Below are 27,821 nucleotides of genomic sequence, written 5' to 3' on the forward strand. Positions count from 1 at the left end.
AGGTAGAAAGAAGTACAAATACTCATGTATATCTCTATTTCTCTTTACATGTACATGGAAATTGAATATATATATATAATATATATAATTATTTGAGTATCATATAATTATAAAAAGAACTTTATAAGATTGGCTTAACAGAGGCTGGATAGTACCACAATGGTTGTCTGTGCACTGGAGAGCCAGAAAACCCAATAGCTGCTCAGCCCAAGAAGCTGTAAGTCTCAGAACAAGGGAGAGCACTGATGCAGCCCCAGTCCAAGGCTAAAGGACCAGAAGTTCCCTGGAGAGTCCCTTGTGTGAGTCCACACTGAAAATCTAAAGAAGCTAGAGTCTGATGTCCACAGGTGATATAAGAGCAATAGATGCAGACACCTAAGAAGAATTGAGATTGCTCTCTCTGGTAGATTTTCTTTTTCTACTTTTGTTCCATCTGAGTCCCTAGCCTATTAGAAGGTGCCACTCACATTCAGAGTGGTCTTCCCTCTCAGTTTGCTGACTCACCTGCCAAAGGCCTCTGGAAACACTCTTCACAGACACCCCCAGAAGTGTACTTTATTAGAGTTTTAGGTGTGTCTCAAAGTAATTAATTTTACAATCATGATTAACCATCAGAGTGAGTGTTAGAATTTTTGGGAAATAAGCAAAGAAGGGTAACTTAGGGCCCAGTGGGCCATTCCTAGGAGAACCAAGGACATGATTCTCAGTATGAGGGGAGCCTCTGCAGTGTTTTGAATAGGAGAGAGACTTAATCCTAGCTTGTCTGATGAAGACTGCTGACTCCAGTGTCAAAAAAGACTCAGACTCCATCTAGGGAGAGAAAGCATGTATATAAAAAGTGAAGTCTGAGGTACTGTCTGTTGGGTCTCAGGAATTAAGGGGATTGTGGAAACACAGATTTGAGAAAGTTTAGGGTAAGAGAGAGGAAAATCTGAAATGAGCTTTGCAGACAGAATAATATTTTGATATGTGGAAATTGATTTGGCTTAGAGGGAAAATTAAACAAATTCTGTTTGGGCACATTAATTTGAACACAACAGCAGTATTTTACAAGACAGTTTGAATAAAGCCAAGGAAAAATATTAAGATTGGATATAGAGGCAAAAGCAGTTGAAACACCTGAAAGAGTTTTGAACAAGAACAATAGAGAATTAATCTTATCTAGGAATTATATATATTTAGCTACTGATTAAATAATTATGACCACTAAAATATTTTAAAGACATAAAGGAAAAATATTATATGTAATTTCAAGAAACAATTTAGTTTTTCATGGTACATTTTTTTTTATTCATATGTGCATACAAGGCTTGGTTCATTTCTTCCCCCTGCCCCCACCCCCTCCCTTACCACCCACTCCGTCCCCTCCCTCTCCCCCCCCAAAACCCAGCAGAAACTATTTTGCCCTTATTTCTAATTTTGTTGTAGAGAGAGTATAAGCAATAATAGAAAGGAACAAGGATTTTTGCTGGTTGAGATAAGGATAGCTATACAGGGCATTGATTCACATTGATTTCCTGTGCGTGGGTGTTACCTTCTAGGTTAATTCTTTTTGATCTAACCTTTTCTCTAGTTCATGGTACATTCTAATTCTCATGTCTACTATGTCTAACATGATTACTAATAATTTTGAAAACTTCTTCAGTATATATCCTAAGGACTGATAAAGGTACATTTGAAATCTTGTATTTATTACTCCATGGAAATTTAACTATCTATATTAAAGAAATAACTCATTACTATTCAGTGGGATAACTTTTTACCCCTTTAGTATTAATAATGTATTCATTATTTGCCCAGCACAAATTTTGAGTAGAGAGGCAATGAACTCAAATCAAATAATTTACCAGCCCTTGACTATGGAACCTTACCTAGAACCTTACCTCTAAGATCTGGACAGACCAAAAAGCATGGGAAGCCAATACAAAAATGGGAGTAAAGCAAATAATACACTCACGTTTCCATGGACAGAGACCTGATGCAATCCCTGGACAGCCGTTGCCAAGATTAGGGAGTAATATTTGCAGCACGTAAATCATTTCCCTAATTGTGATACTAATGTGCATTAAAATAATCATGTGAATATGTTTCATTGTTCATCGATCACCTAACTATGAGTTAATTGTGTCTACCATATATCATGAAGCAGTCATTTCTCTAATGTCAGGCATTTCCCCAAGTTTCTTATTAAGCATTTTAATGTTTCATACTTCTATCTAAAGGCAATGATATTCTTCTTTTGATTAGCTCATATAATTTACAGCTGGAAAAGGACCAATTTTAATAATACTTTTGAAATAGTGGTAGTGAATTTGGCCTCCTGCTAAGTTTGTCAATTCCTGTTAGTTCAATGACTTCTGGTGGTAAACTATCACTGTTTATATATTGTGACGATGATGGTGATAGTGATGATGATGGATTGATTCAAAGGTAATTACAATTCTCAAGATACCAGATAAATAGATTTTTAATTGACTTACCTAAATTTGTTTCTTTGGAAATATTATTCTGTTAATTAAGATTTTAATTCATTATTTAATAGAGTAAAATCGAATGAAAATTGAAAATGGATTTTGGATTTAGAATTTATGCTTTTTTGGGACAAAATTTATTTGTTCTCTCATCTTTCTACAGATATTTTTGAAATGTCCATTTAAGGCAATAGCTAAGAATTGGGAAAATAATTCTGAAAACATAAGTGATTCCAGACCTGTTCTTAGGGAGCATATAGCCTAGTTTTAGAGATGGCAGTGATTAAACTGTCACTCATAAATGTACAGAATTAAAGTTTTCGTGAGGTTAAGGAGGAAATAAAGATACATGGTGTGGGAAAGAAACAGTTGGAATAAGTCTAATGGAATCTATGTTCTAGAACTTATTCTGATCTATATGTGCTATAACTTCAAAAATAATTGTCATGTCTTTTTGCCATGATTGATCAACTGTGATTCTGATACGTCTTATGGAGTTTGAGTCAAGCTTCAGAGATTTATTCATTTCCTTAGGCCCTTGATCTTAGGAATCAGCTGTCAGAACTAGAGGACAGGTAAAGAAAATTTCTCAGCCTTCTTAGATCCATGTGTTCTCTGTTCCCACAACAGCATATGTTTGATATCCACTTACGGGGTGTTTTATATCAGAATGAGTAGGGAAGCATTCAAATTCTAGCTGAAGTGTAGCCATCAACTTTGAATAACCAGGGAAAGGAATTCTTTTACCTTTTTTTTCAATTTTGTGTTATAATAGCAGCTCAACTAATGCATATATAATTTTCTTTCCCTTTTGCTTATCATGCACTGCTAACATGGACTTCTACAAAGGCTCAGGTTGGTGTTGCAATCTGTTTTGGTCTTTACTGTTTTCATTTAGTGAAAAGAAGCTTTGATGTTTTCCTTCACAAAGTCAGCTTTTTTTTTCTCCTTATAAATTCTGATCAAAACATTGTTCATACATGGAAGAAAAAATTCATCCCATAGGAGAGTCAGTTTCTTATATATTGCTGTTGAATGAATTCCTTTTCTGCAGCAGAATGGCTATTTCAGAACCTCCCCCAAATGGTTTATATTTGCTTAAATTTTACACATCTGTCTTATTTTATGATAGGAAGAAAACAATGATCCGAGCTTACAGAATCAGCAGAGTATACCAGTCTCCAAAAAGATTTCTAACATCAAATCTCTGTATTTTCAGAATGTATTAGATGGCATTGTGCATGGTCAGCACAGCTCCAAACAGTGCTTAAGAATTCCATACATAGACTTCTACCAAGATGCTGATTCTAGAACACCAAATTCTCAACTATTTCACTCAGAAAACTGATTGTCTCTTTCTCTGTATCTGTCTCTCTGTCTTGCTCTTGCCCTCACTATTTCATATTTTTACAGTCATTAATCTGCTTCCAAGATTGCATCAATACCTCATATAAATCTCAAGTTCTTTATTTTATATTTCAAATAAATCCACATGCTATTTCTTTCCATCTCAATTCTCGTTTGAAATGTTATTCATCATATAATGAATAAAAACACTGTAATGTTTTTAGAGAATACATGCATAGTATATGTTATTCATCATATAATGAATAAAAACACTGTAATGTTTTTAGAGAATACATGCATAGTAGAGTGGAATGATGTTTATAAAGGCTTAAGGGGCAAGAGCTAAGTACAGCAGAAGTTAAGTTTGTCACCCACAAGAAAAACCCAGATTTTTCTCATGTGTAGGGTTTTACAAGTCCTAAAATGGGAAAAAAAATGGCTAGGTACTTTTGATGCCATTTACTGGGGAAAGTATAAGATATATCATTCCATACTTACAATGCAATCTGCTCTTTGGTGGCTAGGGGTCAGATCCAAGTATTTTATGATATCATATTTTATGTTGTGCCTAAGCTTCATTTAAACTGCTCATGTTGGCTTTTACTGGTCATGTGGTATATAAAGTCATTGCATGATATTCTTGGTATTGGCTCCCATTCCATGCTCGGGGCATGTACAATCAGCTTATATTAAAGATCAGTTTTTGAAAACTAAATATTCACTTGCATTTGTCATATTTAACTTCCTGGATTGTTATAGTGATTTGTCAAGATGAATACATAGGGTCCTATAGAAAATTTTGTTTCTGGGTAGGAATAATGACTAGGAGTCATTAATTATTAATTATTTAATAAGTACTTATTAATTAATTAATAAGTACTAGGAGGCCTATGTACTATGCTGCATGACATATAACTTTGTGGATTGTCTTAGCTTTACTAGACCAAAATGTTTCATTGTGTTGATGTAAAATAATTCCTTTTTAATGTTAGAGATAATTGATGCACAATCTCCTAATTCAAGACACATATTTCTTTCTTAAGAATCAATTCTTAATCATACTGATTAGTATATCTTATTTTTATTTGACTTTGCATTTAAAATGATTTTACTTGAAATTTTCCTCCAAAACTTAATCACACAATAAACTAAAATTTAATATAGTTTATCATGTCTTATGTGAAAATGATTGAGATATAGAGAAGGGGTCAGCAAATATGACTTTGCAGGCAGTGTGGTGCTGTCGCAACTGCTCATCTCTGCTATAGTAGGACAAAAGCAGCACAAAAGATAATACACACATGATGGAGCATGTGACTCAAACTTGATTTAAAGAAACAGGCAATGTCAGCAAAAACAGAAGAAATCTTCTTTTGCATAAAAGCAACAAGAACACTGGCAAAACTTGTCAAAATCAAGTTTCTTAGAACTCTGAAAATTAGTCAAAGGCTTGTGGGAATCTGGGGATTTTACTCAGGAAAACATCTGGATCTTGGTAAGAAAAGAGAGCTTTACTATATTTTAACTTATCCTGATCCAATGTCCCCAGCTACAAAGAAACCTTGAACAAAGCTGCTCAAAGCTGTGGTTAATAAGACTAAGACCAAGAACAACACCACCAGCAGCAAAGCTGCAGTCTGGAAGCACTGGAGAGGCTGATCAGTGTTAGAGTTCCTTTAAGGTCTTATTCTTAAGGAAATGTCATTATATTAATCGTCTGGAGGTTCTGTTTGTCTAACACTTAGCTGGCCCAATCTGAACAGCCTTTTCCATGGCAACATTAGTCTTAAAACGGAAGAGGAAATTGTTTAACTTGCAAATACCTGAGATTATAGCTGAGAGTTACAGTTAAAGAAAAAGAAGCTTAAAAGGAAAAATCTAAATAGCATGCACAGGCACAAAGCTGGGCACAGGAAAGCCCTAATCATTAGCTAGATTCTCATCATAGGATAACTTTGAGGCTTTGTGTATGCAAAAGTAAGTAAATATATGAACAAATAAATAAGCTTTAAAAAAATGAAGGCAAGTTACCTGGTTGAATGTTGAGTGTGTGCCCCAAAACACACCTGAGGCTCCTCAGCAAAGTCTCATAAACTTCCTAATACCAGGCAGATCATTAGAAGAGTCATCATTAGGCATGATAAACAATACCTGTATCACAGAATTTATTCAATATAAGTGAACACACAAAAATCATAACAACAAACATTGGGGAGCTAGGAGGATCTGGTTTCCAGAGTTAGTATATTATGTTGTTTTAAATAGTTTTAAACTAAAAGGTATGAGGACTGCAAAGAAAGAAAGTATGACTCAGATACAAGAAGCTGAGATGGTGTGCTTAATGAGACAAGTATCTTAAGTGAATTGTTTTAAATCTGTTCAAAGAATTAAAGGAAATCATGTCTAAAGAACTAAAGTGTGAGAGTGATGTCAAGTGAAATAAAGAATATTAATAACCAGGTAGAAATTATAAGAAAGAATCACATAGATATTCTGGATATAAAAAGTATAAAAGTTGGAATGAAAAATTCACTACAAGACTGGAGAACAGATTTGGACAGGTAGGTGAAAAGATTCAGTGAACTGGGAGACATGAGTAGAGAGTCTGAGGAACAGAAAAGAAACAATGAGGAAAAATGAGTAGAGCCTCCAAGATCTGTAGGGTACTATCTAGCATTCCAACATGCACATGAAGAAAGTCTGGGCTAGAGTGGGGGAAGGAAATGGGGAAAATGAAAGAGAAAGAAAAGCATAATTAAAGAAATACTGACCAAAATCTTCCTAAATTTAATGAAAAGTATTATACATTCAAAAGCTCAACAACCTCCTTGTAACATATACTCTGAGAAGATCTATACCTAGACACATAGCAATAAAAACTATCAAAGCCAAACACAAAATCTTGAAAACTGTGAAGGAGAAGTGAGATATTTAATATCAGGATTAACATCTAGTTCTCATAAGAAACCAGAGGCCAGAAGGCAGTAGGAAGACATTAAAAATGTTGAAAGACTGACAACCAAGAACACTATATCCAGCAGAGACATTTTCAAAATGAAGGAGAAATTAAGAAAATCTCAAGTAAAAGAAAATCAAGAGAGTTCATTGCTAGCTTACCAAACTTCCGCTAAATACTAAAGTCATTCAGGCTGAAACAGAATGATACTATATAGTAATTTAAGGTTGTATGAAGAAAATGAAAAGCATCAATAAAGGTAAAGGTAACGATATCTAAAATATAAAACCTCCACCCTACAGCTATAGAATACACATTCTTCTCAAATTGCACATTCTTCAAGATAGACCTGTTAGGACATATGATACAATGAATTTAGAAGGATTGAAATCACACAAAGTATGCAGGAAACAGAATAGTCAAAACACCTTGAGAAAGAAGAACAAAGCTGCAGGACCTATACTTACTACTTTCAAAGATGAAATATTTAAGACTGTCCTAAGGATAGGCTTACAGATCAACAGAATAGAACCAAGAGCCTAGAAACATACCCATGCACTTATAATCAATAGATTTTTGACAAGGGGAGAATATTAATTCCCTATTGCTACCAATTTATCACAAATTTAGAGTTTAAAACCACATTAACTTAGTATTTTACAGGACTGGAGGTAAAAGTTCAAATTAAGTATAACAAAGGTTGGTTCCAGTCAAGGTGTTGGTAGGACTGGTTCCTTCTGGAAGCTCCAGGGAAGTTGCCATTCCTTGCCAGTTCTGATTTATAGAGGTTGCCAATATCTGAGGCCACATCACACTAATCCCTGTTTCGTTCTCATAGCACCTCCTCTGTATTTCGCTTTTCTGTGGTTCTCTCATAAGGACCTGTTTCATTGAATCTCACTCACTTGAGTAATCAAGGATAATCTCACCAACACAAGACTCCTAATTTAATCTGCAAAGTCTTTATTGTTATATGAAACAATTACCAGGTTCTAGGAACTAGAATATGGGTATCTTTGAAGGATCATTGTTCAGACAAGACAATTCAATGAAGAAAGACATCTTTTCAACAAATGATACTTGGACAACTGAGTATTCACATTGCAAGGAATGAATTTTGACCACTCTCTTAAATAGTATAAAGAAATTAATTAAAAGTGGATCAAAAATAAAAATGTAATGACCAAAACCATAAAATATTTAGAAGTAAATATCCGTGATCATTTTTATGACCTGGAACTAGGCAACGAACACCTAAAGCTCAGGAAATAAGAGAGAAAAGAGATAAATTGGACTTGATCAGAATGAAAGCCCTTGGAAGTCAGAAATTTGTGATGACAAATCACAAAATGGAAGAACATATTTGCAAATCGTATTACCTGGTGTCTATTACTGAGGATAATAAAAGACTCTTACTGCTCAACAATAAGACAAATAATCCAGATGATATATGAAAGCAAATCTTATAGACATCGCTTGAAGATATGTCCTGGAAAAAATACACAAATTGGCAATAAGCACATGGAAAAGTTCTCAGATGCTTAATATTACCAATTATATAAATTCAGATGCAAATTAAAAGAGAAACACTGCACACTTGCTAATATAACGGACAATAGTAAACATTAGAAAGGATGCAGAATATTGTAACACTCTTGCATTGTTGGTGGAATGTAAAAATGTTACAGCTAACTTTGGAATAGTGTTTGGCAGTTCCCAAAAAAATAAATGGGGGATGCTAGTGACAGGAAGAGGGGGAAGGAAGGAGAAAAAAAGTAAACAGAATTTCTACACTACATGACCTTACCATTCCATCCTTATGTATATAACCAAAGGAGTTGATAACATATATCCATGTTAAAACTTGCATACAAGTAGATATGACAACACTAGTCATAAGAAACAAAAGGTAGAAATGAACCACATGCCAAGTTAGTGAAAAATGAATGAATAAAATCTTGACAATTGAATTTTATGCAGTCATAGGAAGTATTGAACTATATATTTATATTACAACATGAATTAGTATTATACTAAGTGAAAGTAGTAAGGTACAAAAGGTCAAATATTATATGATTCTATTTTCATGAAATGTGCAAAATAGACACATCCATAGGGCAGAAAGTAGATTAGTGGTTGCTTGACAGATGCAGAATATGAGGAGAATGGGCAGTGACTGCTAATGGTTATGGTTGTTCTTTGGATGTGTGAACTACTTTGGAGTTACAGATAGTAGTTTTAGTTTCACAACTTCATGAATTTATTTTAAAATACTGAATTTTACACCTTAAGAGTGAGTCTTGTGATACAAATTTGCCTGATTTTTATTAAAAACAATAGGTGACAAGGCAAATTCAGCTCACAGGACATATTGCCAATTCTTACATAAGAGAAAATGATAATGTCATCTTTATTTATTAAAGGCAACTCTAGGTCTTACTAGTAGAGCATCAGTAAACATCTGCTGAATTGAATATGAGTAATTGAGTAAGTACAAGAGATCTAGTTTTAGCTGTTGAAAGAGTGTAATCTCTAACAGTTGTTATATGATGATACTTATCTTTAATGAAGAATACTTTTCACGATATTCATATACTCTTTTCTTTCTTTTCCTAACACCTTGTATTCTACCTTTTATACAGTGAGTGATCCCTAAATAGTTAATGGTTTGATTTTAATTAAGGCTTTCAGCATAAAAGACCTTTTTCCTCTTTCAGGAGAATCATTCCATACTCAAAGAGAAGTGCCAACGGTTGATGTGACTATGGTTGTAAACACCCCCTGTCTCTTTATGAGAAATAGTCATGCTGTTTTGAAAATGATAAGTTGTTTGGCTTGCTCAGCTGTTACTGATTGAGTATCTCTCATTCTCAGCAATTTATCAGCTGTTATGCAGGATATAAAAGCATAAAACTTTAAGTCATCTGTTTATCTCTTTCAGTTGATTCTCCCAGGTTTTGAGGGTACAGTGTTATCAAGTATTCAAGTATTCAAGTGTTATCAAGTATCAAGTATTCACCTATATTACATGGAGTACAGCTGTATGTTTAGTGAACAAAATGAGGCAGTTGGAATAGATAACCATATAGTTTACTCCCAGTTCTAAAGTTCCTTTACCTCCATGTCTTGATCTCACCCAAAACAAATGCTACATATTACAATGAATTCTCCCAAAGTTTCTGAAGCTTGTATTCCATTGCTGTACTTCTTTTGAAAATGATACTTATTAACATCAGGTTATGAAGAGAAAAAGCAGACCCCAAGAGTTCCATAAGTGAGCTGTCAGAAAATCAATGGCAGAAACTGGAACAAAGCCTTTCTTCACAGCTTCCTTCAGACTGGCTTGCTCACCAGATCACAGATAATCTTTCACACAGTATAAAAGAATGCTTCACCCATCACTGAAACGAAGCCACCCCCAAAGAGGACTGCATTATCAATTAATAAGACCCAACCAAGAAATCCAATAATGAAGGACAGGAATCCAATACAAGTAAACTACTTGATGTTGACCGTCCCTTAAATTGCTCTACAGATGTCATTTCATCAATCCAAAGCAGTGTGTTCCTGCTAAGCAGGAATATTTTAATAGACACACCCACCTCAAATGAGGTGCTAGCTCAGATCTGGATCAAGAAGCAATGTACTTACTGGAGTTTGGTCAACATGGATTTATCATGAGCCTATATCATGAAGCCAGCTCATGTTGGACGCTATGTCCATGATGTGGGCACCAGCTTCAGAGAGAAAAGTTGTCACTGTGAACCTGGCACCTTCCTGCCAGCAGAGTCTACCTTTAGTTAGGCATGCTTGGTGTTGACCAACACTAACATTATTATCAAGGCCAAGTTTACAGAAATTTGCCCGTTTTATATGAATGGGTTAACCATTTTGTATTACATTTTAAGGTTTTCATTATTTGCTACCTGGATTAATATTTGCACTTGTTAAAGTTGCTTCTACCATATAATCAGCTGTCTTTCTTTTGGTCAACCAAATCAGTTTACTAAAATGTAGGCCAGGTACATTTTTGCTTTAAGCTATCATTTTTTTCTCAGCAATCCACTTCTGTTTTTATTTTATGAAAAACCAGAGGACTGTATGAGTCTTTATCTCTCTATTACTGTCTGCCTCAGAGTAAGAATATTTGCAACAAAATGGTATTTATTCTATTAAACAACAGCTTTCTATAAGTCCTTAAAAAGAGACTCAGACTGATGGAATTAGGGTGAAAATCAGAGCCAAGATCCCAATTTATCACCATGTGAGTGAATAGCAGGGACTTCATTATCTATTCATTCTTATATTTCATTTCTGAAAAGGTCAGGTTGTGCCATCTTTGGTTATAGAACCCCACTGATGCCTCTATGTTTCACTTTAAGTTTGACCCAGATAGATCAAATTCATTATGGGAGGACTCACTACGAGTTCATATTTTGAAAACCCATCCTGTGCTGTTCCTGACCTTGTACCTTAATGTGTCAAGGAATAATGCAGTTCTCTACAAAGGAATCAAAAGATCACTCATGGGTGTGCATGTGCACACTTGAGGATATTTATAACAGCCATCATCTGCACACAAAAGTATCCCTAGGAGTATTTTATAATTATTTTCACTTTTCTCCTTTTTCCTGAACTAAAGGATGTACTTGTTCACCATTTTTTCTGGAATGGTACAGTGATTCCCTCTTTTCCTTCGTACTATTCTGAGACCATCACCATGGAGAAATTAGATATATTTGGAATGGAGTTTGAAAAAAGGAAATTTTCTTTTTACATATTTTTTAAATTGGTCTTTGTAGAAAAAAATTAAGGCTATTTTTGATGGGCTTTTCTTTTCTTCTGTTCTATTTCACTTCCTGATAGACTGTGGGACAAGTAGCATGCAAGAACTTTGAAATATTTCAGAAGAGGAAAGGTTTGTTTGTAATGATGATAGTAGACTGTCATGCAGTGAGTCCAGTGCCCTCATGGCATGACATGAACAATATGAACAGGCATTTATTAGAAATTATGGGCTTTCTTTTAGGAAGTAGTCCTAAAATTCAAGCCAGATTCAACATTGGGGCTTGCTACTGAGAATAGTGGTAAGTTCTGATCAAATCTTCCAAAGACCAGTTGTTTTCAGGTCACACATAGCATCAGATTTATCTCACATAAGCCAATATAAGATGAAATGAGATGGTAAATATGCTATGAAAAACATTTCCTAGAAAGTACCCAAGAATTTCTGCTGCTCCTCTGACAAGCAATACTCCCTGAAAATCAGGGCACTTAGAAAACTGATACCTTGTCTTTTCCCTCACAATGCTATGGCGAAAAAAAATGAAACATGAATGTATGCTTCAGTTCTAGAACAGATTAATCTTAAATGATTCTAAAAAGTTGCACTGGTATTTTGAATTGCCTCTTTCATTTTCAGTACCAAATCTTGCAGTCTCTTCTTTTTTGTTATAGACTGGAGATGGTTAGGACCAACAATGAAAACAGTAATTATGATGATCATTATCCCAAACCCATGACCTCATACTGAGACCCCACTGATTTTCTCCTTTCTTAGCATCCTCATACACTCACATTCAAGGTGAATTATTCTTCCCCAATGTTATTTGGAAAATCTCTTGATATAAATATCAGATGTCTCAGTGGCCCCTATTGTCTACAAATAAAATTCTACCTTATTATAGTTTCCTACTTCCTTACTCCACTAGCTGCAGTCTTCATTCTATATGCATCCTGACCCTTATGTGCACTGTATGAGAATTATATTTAGATTTTGGGTTGACTCTTGATTGATTGACAAATCTCCCATTCAAAGCACTTCATATTAGAGTAATCCTAACTAAGGCTACTTATCCTTGTCCATCTGTATTTGATAGTCCAACCACACAGGTTTTCCCTGCCTAAGGAGTGAGAACCTTAGGTTATATTGCTTTTTTATACAAAAGCATTATTATAATCTAAATTTTATTGATTTCCCAGGCATGATCAATAGGCTTCTTGCATATATTGAGTAAGGAGACAGGAGCATGTATCCATCTGTTCTTGCACTGAATTCCAGACAGTATTCCAGGTTTCCATGATACAGTCCAACTCCCTCTGAGACACATAATTTCCCTTCAATTTTGTTTAAAAAATTATTATTGTAAGAAAAATTAACATGAAGTCACCTCTTAACAGATTTTCACTAGAATAGTGTTATCTGTAAGAGCAATGTCATGGAAAATCACTAGAACTCACCTATCTTGCATAATTGAAATTTTAGACCCACTGATTAGAAGCTCCTCATCACTCCAGCCCCTAGCTACTGGCATCCATCAGTCTATTCTTTGCTTCTGTGAGTTTGACTATGTTAGAGCATTTAAGGACAACCAAGAGATTGGCTTATTTCACTGAGCATCGCATCCTTAATGTTCATCCTAGCCCTCTTTTCTAAAGTATTATGAATTCAGTTCTTTCTGTATTTTCTGGAAATACCTATCTAGCTAGCATGGTATTGCTTTTTTTCACTTAAGCATGACAGATAAGTACAGTCTTTTCTATGAAAATCAGAAGGGCCACCATGACTAGAGTCGCTGTCATGATGTGAACAATCTCCAAAGTCTGTTGTGATTTTGTACCATCACACAGCAAGGCAGTAGGAGATAGTTGCCAGGGTACTAGAGAAGGCAATTCAAACTCAAGAATGAGTTTCCTCCTCTTGTTCTATTTATTGTGATTATTTGTATGGGGATGTGCTATAGAATGCAGGCTCTACAGTTCAACCTGCCCCAAGTTGTCAATATGCTCCCTCTGTTCCATGAGACATACCAGGCCCAGAAGGAGTCTTATCAATGCTCACGGGTGTATGCCAGTGTTTTCCTTGTAGAATGTCATGAACATTCATCTGAACATATCATCTGGAAAGCAATAATTGATGACTGGCTGCCCCTTACTATGTGGTTCATTTTAAGACCATGACTTCTTTTCAGACTCATTTAAATGGTACACAATAAAAATATAAACCTGCTGTAAGTGGAAATATAATATTGCATGTGGATTATCCTTCCTCTTGAGTGCTTAAGACCAGAAGGCTTTCAGAGTTAGTATTTTTCAGAATTAGGAATAATAAGATGTCTTGAGGATAGGACCCCAGTCTGAACATGAAATTCATTTTATGTCTCTTATACACCTCATACACATACGGTGAATATAGTTTTGTGCAATAGTTTTAGTGTACTTGTGTTCTCACTGTGACCCATCACTTGAAGGCACATGTGAAATTTTTCCACCTGTAGGTGCTCTAAAAGTTTTAAATTTTGGAACATTGTCTATTTTGGATTTTAAAATTAGGCATGCTCAAGCTGTATGCATGTTTTTTTTAAAAACAGAAGTAGTTCTACTTATTTTCCATTACAAATAATCTAAACAGTGTTAGCACAGATAACTGGTCTTTTAGCTTCAGGCTGTGGGTCTTTTCTGTATTAAACATTCTGTAATGGGGATGAGGTGCTATGTGACATCTTTGAAGGAGCCAGTAAGCATGAAAGAAGGGCAGGAAGTACATGTGTGGCTTGGGATGTATTTATTCAGTCTCAATTCTCTCTCTGTGGGTAGGAAAAAAGGACTATGTTAACATTTTAGTTAGATTTTCATTACTGTAATGAATTACTTGAAGCAGGCTACTTTATAGAGAAAAGAGTTTTCTTAAATTGCAGTTTTGCAGGCAGAAAGTCCAAATGGCATGGTGCAGATGCTGACAACAGCTCTCCCAAGGTGTATTACTTCATGTTGGGAGTGCATATGTATCTTTCTGTGACTGTGTATTCTCCCTTCTCCTTAGAAAGCTACCATCATGAGGGCAACTCCCTAATGACCTAGTCTAATCTAGCCACTTCCTAAAGGTTCCACATGGAAAACACCATAGTCAGGTTAATTTCCATCCTCTTAATACTATTAGCATGAGAATTTCAGGATTAAATTCTAACATGCATTAAAGGTGGTGTCAGGGAACAAACATTCAAATCATAGCAACACAGATGGGTTAACTGTGTGTAGGTATTTGCCTTGATTTTGAGGAGCCAGTGTTTAAAAGATCATCAATGATTGTCGGGCCAGAAGGAAAGGTTTAAATCTTGTAGACCATTAGAAAATCAAAAGTAAAGAATACAGAGTTCAGAACTTCTCAGTAAAAAATGTTCTTCAATAGCCCCTTTTAGAAGAAGGGCTATTCTGTACAATATGTCTTTTATCAAAATAGAAGCAGTAATGTGATTTTAGCATGTAGCTTCTTTGTTAGTCAATTTCTTCTCTTACTGATGGGCAAAGGCAGCAGTTCCCTGTGGTTTTATATATATATGAGGACCTTGTGCATTTCATCATCCTAGACTGGGAAAAATCCTGATGAGAGAAAAGTTAATTCACAGTCAGCAGTGCTATCAAATGAAATTAAAATTTCATTAATCACAACAGTGCCACATTCATTTGACAAGAGATGATACAACATGTCTTCACTATGTTATTCATTGAGACTACAGATAAGGTTTGGTATGTGAGTGCATTTGTAGGTCCCTTGAAATAATGCTATATCCTCAGAATCTGCACATCCGTGTCAGTTACCATTGTGAGATGAGGAATACAGCTACCATAGTCACTGTTTTAATAAACTTCTCATTTGCTTTAGAGTTCAACATTTTTTCAATAAATTTTGTAAATAAAGCTTGTTCAGAATCATTAGGTTCATTTCTAAAATTTTAATATAAAAATTGAAAACATATAATGGATATTTAAAACCACTAGTGAAGAAGTGAATTTGATCAAAGAATATTATATGCATGGAAATATCACAGTGAAACCCCTTTGTACAATTGATTTATGTTGATGAAAAGAGAAAAAACAATCCCAGTATTTATTCTTAACAATCGAGGCATTATGGCAATCTTTGGGCATTCTGAGGATGTCTTTGCGACTGTGCAGCTAAAGAAGCAAGGTTATGGAAATGCTTGGGAAACAGAGGGCAGCCAGTCTTAGACTTGAGTATTTGTTCCACAGTTGACAGCTATCATGACCTCTGAGTATTGTTCACTGGACCCAGGATCTCCAGAATAACCCAGCTTCAAATGACAGCCCTTGAATGACCCATAGCACAAAATGACAAACATAATAGTTTTCCTGCAGACACCAATTTAAAAACATTTGTGGATTTTTGTCTCTAACCCACCATCTTCACACAAATTCCAACCAGCCTAATGACATAGACCTGCTCTTTCTTCATATTTGGAAGTTTTGTTTTTGTTTTTGTGGTACTGGGGTTTGAACTCAAGGCCTTCACTTTGAGCCATTACATCAGCCCTATTTTTGTGATGGTTTTTTTTTGAGATAGAGTCTAATGAACTATTTGCCCTGGCTGGCTTCAAACCGTGATCCTGTTGATCTCTACCTCCTGAGTAGCTAGGATTACAGGCGTGAGCCACAGGTGCCTGGCTTTGGAAGTTGGTTTTTGGAGAGACATTCTGACTCTTCTAAATTGTCAAAGGAGTCTCCTTATCAGAATACTAAGAATAAATTACTTATGCAAAATTTTCTATATAAACAAACAGGCATCATCTAATTGATAGACAACTTCAAAAGTTGGTTTGTGGTTTTCTTTTTTTAGGGATTTAGAGATATAGCTATCCCTCATTATCCTTGGAGGACTGACTCCAAGACCCTCCATGGATACGAGAATCTGCTGATGCTCAAGTACCTTACATAAGTGGCACAGTAATTTGCATATAATCTGTATACATCCTCCTGTTTACTTTAATTCATTCCTAGATTACTTATAATACCCAATACAATTTAAATTATATGCAAATAGTTGTTATACTATATTGTTTAGCTAATAATGTCCAAGGTAAAATCTGCACATGACCCATATGAATGCAAAACTTTGTTTTAGAATACTTTTGATCTGCAGTTTGTTGAATATGTAGCCAGCAGACACAGAGAAGTCTTGACAACATCCTCACCACTGAAGAGGAAATGGAGGAAAGCAACACTTAGATGCTGACTGAATCAGAAAATGGCCAGAACCTGATACATTGAGAGAGGATGTAAACCAGGCTATCCCTCTGGAGGGAACATGTGAACCATTCAGGAGGAAAGAGAAAAAGTTTGGATAGAGAGAGAAAAGTGGGAGGGAAACTAAAGGTCTGAGGTTCCTGGACCTGACCAGAGGCAAATTTGCATATCCGTATAAAAGAGCTGACAAGATTTGGAAAGGAAGGAATCCCGTAGTTCTTTAATGATTTTACCACCCCTAGGGCTCATTTCCACTTACATTCTAATGGGATAGTCCCTGGCCCTGATTTCCCAGGATCTCTGGTCCCAGATGGACCTTCTAACTGATTTCCAAGTTCTACTGAGTATCCACAGCTCCCACTATGGAAACCTCAAGCTGAAAGGCTCATACCTGGGTCTTCACAGGAAGCTTCACTAGAACATAGGTTTATTGCAATGGAAAATAAGAGACTATTGAATTCTTCTTTCCCTCCCTCTCTCCCTCCCTCCCTCCCTTCCTTCCTTCCTTCCTTTTTCTGTTTTCTTTTTAAGATAGTTTTTATTGGATTTTTTGTTTTATTTGAGCCCTTGAACTCTAAGGCTCTGGTATGCAATGAAGGCATCCACTGAACCTCAGTGAATACTACTCCCAAGTTTTTCCATCTATAGGAAGAGCATGTCAAAATCAGGGCTTAATTAAATTGATCAGTTGCAATGAGTGGAGGTTTATTTAATGAATATTAAAAGGCTGACTCAGGGAATAGGTTTATGATACGAATCTGGAACTAGAAAAATTATAAAATCCCAAGTCCCCAGTGAAGAAGTAATAAACAGGACTCATTTCTAGGAGAATAAAATCATATCTCTCTTGGAGGATTTAGATTTTTTGGTGGCATATTTTAGCATATATGGCCCTATAAAACCCTATTATTTTCTCCCTAATTTGTGTCATTTAGAAATGATTTTCATTTAACTTTCCCATGGCTCATTTCTCCCCTGTAGAACATTTTCATATGATTTTGGGATAAAGTCCATGCTGTAACACATTTCCATTATAAAACTATAATAATATAATAAGCACAAACTTAAGAGCAATATGCAGTAGCCAGAACATAAAAGACTGACAGCAGAAAAATCAGACACCTGTGTAATATTTTATTCTTGAATGCCCTGCTGTTTTCTTGCCTTTCGTGGATATTTTTGATCCTCTAGATGAGATTCCTGGCCTGGTGGACAGAGCTTTACAGAGACAGTTCACACAGTTCTCAAAGGACAGCCCTTTCCTTCCCACAAGATCATCCAGCAGCACCTTTCTATGACATAATATTTGCCATTCTTTAGCAATTCCCATAATAGGAAGATAAAGCTTTAATTTTTATTGCCTCTTATTGTCCTTTGTACTTTGTAAAACACCCTTTCTCATTCCATTGAGTAGACCTGTTTTCCCTATAGAATTACCAGCTTAGATCCTTTGGAAAAGTAGTTTCAATTGAACAAATATTCTTTGATACTCTCCTCCAGCCCATATTTTGTGAACTACAGACCTAAACTCATAAGTTGTTTTTATTCTCAGTAGAAAAACAAACATCCCAGTCATACTTTGGTTAGGACAAGAAGCAATGTGTAGGTGTGGAAAATATAAATTGTATTTCTCTAAGCATAGTCATTCTTTCAGTATTAAGGTCCAAAGTGAACATATTGATATTAGGACCAAAATGAGGAAAAGAGCAAAGTAGACAGAGTAAGGGATACATAGAGAAGGAGTCAAGATAATGAATGTGCAATGTGTTTGCTCCCCCAGCATCACACAGTGTGGCCCTAGCAACCAACACTGCCATGACCCTGTTTATGTGTCTTGGCATCATAATCTATGAAAGTGGTGGGATTTACCTGGGCTTTGAAAGGATGGCAAAGATTTTTCAGCTAGAACAAGCAGCATGAACAATTTTAAAATAGTAGATGAGTTAGACTATATCAGTGGTATAGCACTTACCCAGCTTGTGCAAGGTCCTGGGTTCAGTCTCCAGCACCACAAAACAAAAAGAAAAATAATGACTGACACATATGAGGAAAATATCAAGTAATTTTAAGTGACTGGAGAATCTTCTTTAAGGAGTGCTGTTTATTAACCAAAAGATGGCTCAACATTACTCCACACAGATCTGTTCCCCATCTTCAAAAAGTTTGTCACCTCAGATAGCTGCTCTGCTGCAAGTGCAGACCACTGTAGCAAAAAGAATAAAAACACCAAACTAATACATGACTAGGCGGTCAAATATTTATACCAATGGTATGTGCAACTAAATGGTTTTTCAATTTTTGATTTGACCTTGGGGCTCAGATGGAAGGGAGGAGTGGTGGAAGCATAAGCTCTGCTCAGTAGTGATAGCTTTAGAATAAATGTGTCCATTTTACAGAGGATATCTTAGCCATTTGCTCCTAGATTCCTCCATAAAATGTGGAAAAATACTTTTAATTAATTTTTTTATCTACACATTTGCTCAAGTAGTTTGGTGAAGATGCATTCTTATATCTCATATGAAAGCCAAATGTTTTGAAATTAATCTACATTACTGAACATTAAAGCATTATAGAAAAATAACCCATAAATTCAGTGAAAGCATCATTTTCCTGACACAGTCACATCAGCTAACCCCTCAGCTGTTAGGATCTGTTCAGTTAGAGTCATGCCTTCTCATTTTTGTGGAATCTTCTTTCCCTTCTGCTATCCTATTTTTTTTGGGGGGAGGCAGATTTTCTCAGCTACAAGTCATCAACTCCTTATTCTAATGACAGAACTGCTTCTGACCCTTTCATTCCATGCCTATCAGCATTCACAGTATGAAATGTGATTTTTTTTCATTCCTTTATTCCTTACTTTTCTCAAACCCATTTCCACTTCTATTTTCTCATCTCCTTTGATTTTGCCTTCACAAATTCTTTACCTTATGGCTTCTCCTTAACTTGTGATCTTAATGTGAGAGCGCCAAATAGAACCCCAGTGTTAAAAATGGCTTCTGACATTATTTGTGATTCCTAAGAAGTAGTCTCACAAATCACCTTTTCTCATTTGATTTCCAGCTAACATGCTGACAGAGCTCTAATCATGTTTTCTGATTATTCCATTACCTAGTGCTTTCCCTGCATTTAGTGGAAACATACAAGCAGTGGTTCTGTTTGGATAGCTTGGCCTAGTCATCATTTACAATTTTGTGGGATTAGAAAGGCAGAAGGAAGAAGGGATTACTACTTAAATCTTACTTAAAAGGAAAAGCATTAATTGACTATGTTGGTAGTAGATTTAGACACTCTTTTTCAATATGCTTGTACTAGAGCCATCTTTGTGATGTAGAGTGTGGGATCATGCAATGGATTAGGTTTTTTTCCTTTCTTACCTCTCTTATATAGGGAGGTTATATTGCATACTGAGGAAGAATAGCTGTTAAAATGTAGCCTCAAAGAGACAGACAAACTCAATTGAATGCCCACTGGGATACAATTTCAGGAAAAGGTTACCACAAACAAATTCAGAGGAAGCAACCTAAGAATGCATTTAATGTCCTCATTGTTTTTACCATAAAATTGTAAATATTCATAGTCAATAATCATGCAGAACCACTAGCAGTTTAGCAGTATTCTTCCTGTGGGGTATGTGTGTGTATGTGTGTGTGTGTGTGTGTGTGTGTGTGTGTTGTCAATGCTCTGAAAACATCCTACAAATAGCTACATTCATATGAAGCCACAGTGCCCAAGGGGCTCAGTGATTGCCTGTTAGCATTGATCATTTGGGAGCATAAAAAGAAATTTCCAGTGCAAATAATACCACTTTTCTTATGTATTCTAAGAACTCCTTATATTCAAGAGTAAATTTTCCCTATATATATTTGAATCAATTGACATGTTAAAGTACATCTGAGAATACAATATACCGTATAATTGAGAGCTGGACCATCTACTAGATGGTTTGTGAGCTCTTTTAGGAAATGAAATGTTAATGAAATTCCTATTCATAGTAGTAGGAAATGACTATTCTTTGTTCTCTTCTGTGAAGTCATATGATCTTATTTTAGCTGATTTTTTCCCTGTATGCTTCTTTTGGCAAGTCAGTAAATTCAGAGAAGTCAAATATAGCTTGCTTTTTTAGAATGTAATTTGGCTACTTGGGCCAGAGTGTAATTTCTTAGGTTATGTTCAGCAAGCATTACTAAAAGAGAGGCTATTTTTCTATAACTTGGATAGTTCCATATATTTTTTTTTCTTTCCTATTCTTGACAGGTGCATGAGGCAGTCCCATGTTACAGTGAGTGCAATCGGTATGCCTGGGTTGTAGAACACTGGTCTCCATGCAAAATCAACAATGAGCTGAGGTCTCCACGATGTGGAAGAGGAATTCAATCTAGGAAAATCAGGTGTGTTAAAATGGAAAGATTTGTGAAATGAAGATAGGAGTTTACATTTTTTAAAAATAGAAACAACAGTGTTGCTTATTCAAGTATACTCTGATTTTCACACCATGTACTCTGGCTTTTGCTCATCTTCAAATCAACCATAGTAGCATGTGTATCCTTCATGGAATATGTATAAAGGTATATTCCCTCTGTAATTGAGTAATAATCTTTACCATTTCCTGAATCTCACTGGTGGAAAAGTGAACTTAAGTGCCACTGACTCATGGTCAACACTGTTAACAAATCAGGAGACTGTGGCAGTGTTGCCATTTCTGGTTTTTGTACTCTGGTTTGTATAATTGATGGATGTTAACCTATTTTGGGATGCCAAATGTTGAAAAGATCAATTATAGACCTCACAATTAGCCTTGTAAACCAAAACTGAGGATATTTATGAACTGGAGTTATTTAATCATACATTTGGATATAAACAGAGCACACCTCTGAAAGAAATTAATGAATGCTGGGTTATTTACTGAGGGAGCTTCTTTAAAGATTTTGTTTTGTAAATATAACAGTGGAACCAAGGGATATACTTGGTTTGAGTTTGTTAAGTTTGTCTATTTAAAAACGATTTAGGAAGAAATACTAACCATTTTCTTACCAGCAAAAGCAATAATGGCAATAAACATTAAATACTGAATAAGTTAAAATATTTATAGACAGTAATCAGCATGTAGAATAAGAAGTAGAGTATATCATTGTGCCAGATTTAGGAAGCTTTGTTTCAGCCCAAATTAAATAGTTGCTCATTGAGTTAACTGTTAGATGGAAGTCAGTTGCCAGGGCAAAGTCTACTTATGTGTGTTGATCATTGTGACATTAGTAAACCTTACTTCATTATGTATTTTGGTATATACCCTCCATTTTTGACAGTCCTAAAGTTGCAAAATCACTGGTACTCATGTTGAAAGAAATGGCTTTTGACAAAATTATAAAGGTGCTTTCCATCACCAACCCAAGAAATGGCTAATAGACAAGTTGTGTTTGCTTTGTCTATTGTCCTTTCCCCTGGAGATTCTTAAGCTCATGCTCTTGCAAACTTTGTGCTTTTACCATTTTCCCTTCAAAACTTCTGTCTTCTGTGTCTTATTCTCACATGGTATGAAGTGACTTGTAAACCTAGTTTATGAAGTAACATATAAATGAACCAGATTATCATATACTTTTATATGATTCAGTCCTTTAAGCACTATAAAAAGAAAATCTCAGGAGCGAGAAGAAACTTTAAGAGAACAAGTTGCAGAATTGCGTCAGATTGATTGAAGAAAACACACTTGAATAAGATGAGCTTTCAGTCATACCTCTCAGCTCAAACTCATAAAACCTGAAATAGTAAAAACAAAAAAACTACCAAATATTACTCCCTGCTGGGATAATTGTACTCTCCATCAAGTTCACATGTCAAAATTCCAGCCTTTTGTATCTAAATATGTGACAGTATCTGGAGATAAAGAAAATGAAGAGGTAATTAAAGTAAAATCAGGTATTGACATTGGCCTTAGTCCACTCTCTTCCCTTCTAAGAAGAGATTATGACACTATAGAAAGATCACATGAAAACATAGGGCAGAAGACTGCCACCTGCAAACCAGGGAGAGAGAACTTTCAAGAAACCAACCTTGCTAACACCTTTATTTCATATTTCTAGCACTCAGAATTAGGAGAATATACATTTTTGTTTTTGAGCCACACTGTCTATATTAGTTAATTTTCTCATCAGTATGATAAAATCTTGACAACTTATGGAAGTTGTTAAAAACTTAACAACTTATGGAAGAAAGTATTTTGCTTATGGTTTCAGAGATTTCACTCAATTAGAGAGGTGAAAGCATGGCAGAGCAGATCACATCAAAACAGGTAAGAGGCAGAGAGAGACATAATAGGAAGGGGTCGGGACAAGATGTAGTCCATGTTGCAACATCTTCAGGTCTCCATTGCAGCTTAGGCTTCACCCTGACAGATTTATATACTGTCTTCTCAGGGGTTGCCTAATGGGACTCCAACCTGTCACACAGTCCCTGGCCTCCCAGACATACCTTTGATATCTGGATGGAAGCCTCCATAACCCCTTAACTCTTAACCTGACCATGGGTGGAGTCTGGCTAATTTTACGGTGTTCTGAAGGCATTTTTCCTATTGTCCCAATTCAAAGTACATGATTTTTTTCTAATGCCTCTTATCTCTTTAACAATACACCATCCTTGTCTGCTCCTTTTCTGACCAAACTGCCTGTTTTAAAAATGTTCTCTGCTTTTTATTGATGATACTTATTGTAAACCTGGCAAAAAGGAGTTAGTAGTAGTCGTGTCACAGCTTGAATGCTATGCTGTCATAAAGTTCCTTACTCCAAATTAATTAGTCCATTAATTTTTAACTTATCCTCATTCAAGGGCTCAAGACAGGGACAAAATGTAGACAAATTCTTTGCCAGAATGTAACTTGATAACTTTTAGTCTACTTTTCTATAGAGACCTTATTTCCACCTGAAACCTCGTGAGCTTTGTCATCATTGTCTATATTCTTGTTAGTATTTTGGTTTTCTGAACTCCCACCAGAATCACTCAGTAAGCTCTACTTATAGCATTCTAATCATTTTCTAGCCTGCTTCTCCAGACTCTTCCAAATCCCTTCCACAAACCAGTTCCAAAAGCTTCTGAACCACATTGTCATAGCAATAACCCTGCTTCTCAGTACCAATTATCTCTGCTCATTACTTTCCTCATCACTGTGACAGAATACCTGACATAAAGAACTTAAAAGAAGACTTATTTTAGTTCATGCTTTTAAAAGTATTAGTCCTCTGTGGAGGGTATTATATCATAGCAGATAGGAAGCAGAGAGAGCAATTGTGGGAAAGAGTCAGGACAAGATACAGCCCTTCAGAACATAACTCAAGTGACCTACTTCCTCCAAATAGGCAGGCAGTTCTATCACCTCTCAATAATCTATTCAAATCTTTAATCCATAAAGGGATTAAGCCATTCATCAGTACAAAGTCTTTATGATCTAATTGTCTCTGGAAATGCCTTCACAAATATACCCAGAGGCATCCTTTACTAATCTAGACATTTCTTAACTCAGTCAAGTTGACACAAGCACATACTTATGCTGCAACATGTTTTATGTAAGTATGTAAAGTTACATGTAACTTTGCATGTAAATATGTAAAATTATTCTTCCAGGAATCTTGAATATTAAACTATTACTGATTTTCATAAGATGCTACTACAATAAATGAAATAGCTAATCTCTTTTTTCTTAAAACCTCAAAACTGGAGGACAGCTTCATGATTCACACATGACTATAATCATTTATCAATTTCAAGCATATTCATGATTATTTTCTTTTTATGTCCCAGACACTTCTTTAGATATAGGAGATAAAATAATGAACATGAAAAGTTTCTGAGGCTAGAGATGTAGCTAAGTGGTACAGTGCTTGCCTAGCAGGCTCAAGGCCCTGTGTTCTATCCCTAGCACTACAAAAAAAGTTCCTCTTCTCAAAGAAGGTACAATGCAGCAGTAGAAGATAATACATAAAATAATATATAATGAAATGCTTTTACCATAAAATATGAAGAAGAAAAATAAAATTGTGTTGGTTAATGGGAATATTGTTTTGGAGAGGCTGATCAGCAAAATGAAATTTGAGCAGAAACCTTAATAAAGTGAGAGAGAGCTGAATAAATGTGAAGATCTATTGAAAGAGAATTCCAAGAGATAGGAACATGTAAAACAAGATCCTTCTGGCTTGTTGGAAGAATAAGATGTCCCATCTGGCTAATGCTAGTACTGGAATCATGTGATATATCCTAAAACAATGTAAAGACTTAATATATTACTCTAATTGCAGCATGAATCCATAAAGCTACAGAAGGCTTAGGGTAGAGAGGGATAAAATGCTCCTATTTGCATTTGAAAAATACCTGACTGGATGTGGCATAGACAAGGTACTATAGAGGGTATAGTATTCTAGAAATGAGGTTGGAAGTTTGAGACCTTTGAAAAATTCCAGGTGAGGGAGATTGATGGTTGGATTAAGTTTAGTAAAAATGAAGACAGTGAAAAGTTTGAATTTAGAATATATTTTGACAGATTTGCTGATAAAATGATTGTAGATTGGGAGAAAAAAGCATCAAAGATGATTGTTAACTCAGATGGCATGAGCAACAAGAAGGGAGGACTGGTGGTGCCATTTTGAGTTGGAAAATATTAGAAGCAGGCTTGATATAAAAGCAAAAATTAGCTTATGAACACATTAAATTTGAGATATGATATTAGCTTTCCAACTGAGCTATTACAGGCTGCTGTTGAGAGAAGAGATTGAAGATAGAAATTTGGGTTCATTAACTTCTAAGTTTGGTTATATTGATAAAATTTTGAAACTTGGTGAACTCCAAAATTTATAGATTAGGAAGATTCAAAGAGAAAGATTCTATGAATAAGACTGAGAAAAGGCCAGGGGAATAAAAGGAAAACAAAAAATGAGAAGACAAGCAAGAGAGTTTTTTCAAGAAAGATATAGTAATCATTTGTTTCAAATGCTTCTGCATTTACTGAGATAAGAATTGACCACTGAGTTTGGCAATGGGGAGTGTGTTGATGATTTTGATAAGAGGTTTCCTTGCAATGGCAATAAAATTGCAACTAAAGTGAGTTCAAGAACTAATAACAGAGGGGAGGGGAGGAAAGGAAGTGTTGATAGCAAATATAGAAAATGCCTTAGAGCAGTTTTGCAATGAGTTAGAGTAGAAATGAATTGATGGCTGAGGGGAGAGGGTAAGGAAATTGATGAAACAGGATGTGTAGTAGATAACTGCATTTTCACTTGGCGACACTCTCAATTTCAGTCTTTTTAAGTCTTTATTCTTGGACTGATCAAAATTCCCAGATAAGTCTCTTCTTAAATCATGGATGAAATAACAGCCAGTATTCTGGGAACTAGATGAGAGAAATATAGTATGGCAGACAGAGTGATGGTCCCCAGAGATGTCTACATCCTACTTTCTGGAATCTATGAATATGTTACCTTATGGAAAAAGGGACTTGCCAGATATGATTAAGGCAAAGACCTTGTGATGGGATAGTTTTCCCAGGTTTTCTGGGTGGGCACAATTTGTTCACAAGGATCCTTTACGGTGGAAAGGAAGATGAGAAAGAGGAAAATATGAATGCAAAAAAAAGTAACAGATAGAGATGCAATATTGCTGGCTTCAAAGGTGGAGAGAAGGGCCATGCAAGGAATGTGAGTGGCCTTTAAAGTCAAGAAAAGTTAAGAAAATAATTCTCACTTAGGAATGCAAGTCTGCTGGAGCCTGACATCTCAATGTTAGTCTGGTGAGACCTCTGTTGGATTTCTACCCTACATTGTAGAATCACAATCACTTTCATCATTGAAGTCACAAAGTTAGTGATAGTTTTTCCAGCATATAAATTTTCACTTGACTTGTTCTCAGTGTGATATTGCCATTGTTCTGTGTTCTCTAATCCAAAGATGTTTTGTGACCTTCTATTGATAATAAATCTTCAGTGTCAGAGTTGAGTTTCTCTAGATTCTGATAGTTGTTTCCTTTACTGTGCAGAAACATTTTAATTTGATACGATTCCATTTGTCAATTCTTGCTCTTATTTCCTGAGCAATTAAAGTGCTATTTAGGGTCTGGGGACATAGCTCAGTGGTAGATTGCTTGCCTGGAATACATAAGGTCCCAGGTTCAATTTTCTAGTATCGCAAAAAAGAAAAAAAGAAACAGATTCAAAGACATGAAAAGTCCTATTTAGGAATTCATTACCTGTGCCTATATCTTAAAATTTTTCTCCATGTTATCCTCAGTAGTTTCAAAGTTTTAGGTCTTACATTAAGGTCTTTGATTCATTTTGACTTGATATTTGACAGGGTGAGCTATAGAGATGCAGTTTTAGTTTTTTCATTCGGGTATCTTCTCTCCAATGTATGTTCTTGGTGTCTTTTACAAGGATCAAATAGCTAGCTGTACATCATGGGCTTCTTTCTGGTCTTCTATTCTATTCTATGCATCTACATGTCTATTTTTGTGACACTTGCATACTGTTTTTGTTACTATTTCCCTGTATTATAGTTTGAAGTCAAGTGTTATAATACCTGAGAATTTTGTTCTTTTTGCTCAGGATTGTTTTTGTATTTGGAGTCTTTCATATCTCCATATGAATTTTAGGATTGTTTTTCTACTTCTGTGAAGAATGTCATTGGAACTTTAACCTTATATGAATTGAATCACATGGTACACACTCTTCTTTATTTAGCATCCTGAATTTAATAATATATTTGTGAGCCTCATCAATGTTCTCTCAAAATCCACAAAATCTCATCGCTTAATGGCCTGTCACTCAATGAGTTCATCACAATGTATTATATAATGTATACTGTCTTTGAATGTTTGAACTGCTTCTACTTTGGTTGAGTATGAATAGTGCTGGCACAGCATTTTCAGACAGTTTTTGGTTTTTTTCTTGGTATGCATTTGTACATGCCTCCATTTACCTGTTGAGTTACATAGGGTAGACAATATCTACCAGTTTTCAAAATAGTTTATGCTCC

General features: G+C 35.5%; 1 protein-coding gene across 1 annotated transcript in view; it reads left to right on the plus strand.

Moving 5' to 3' along the window:
• Thsd7b (thrombospondin type 1 domain containing 7B) overlaps positions 1 to 27,821 on the plus strand; it is an 809,913-nt gene that overhangs the window by 683,112 nt on the left and 98,980 nt on the right. The window contains exon 16 of the mRNA XM_074070650.1: positions 21,070 to 21,203. Within this exon, the coding sequence (XP_073926751.1) occupies positions 21,070 to 21,203 (134 nt within the window). The remainder of the gene's footprint in view (positions 1 to 21,069; positions 21,204 to 27,821) is intronic.

Source organism: Castor canadensis, chromosome 4 (assembly GCF_047511655.1).
Source record: "Castor canadensis chromosome 4, mCasCan1.hap1v2, whole genome shotgun sequence".
Taxonomy (NCBI): Eukaryota; Metazoa; Chordata; class Mammalia; order Rodentia; family Castoridae; genus Castor; species Castor canadensis.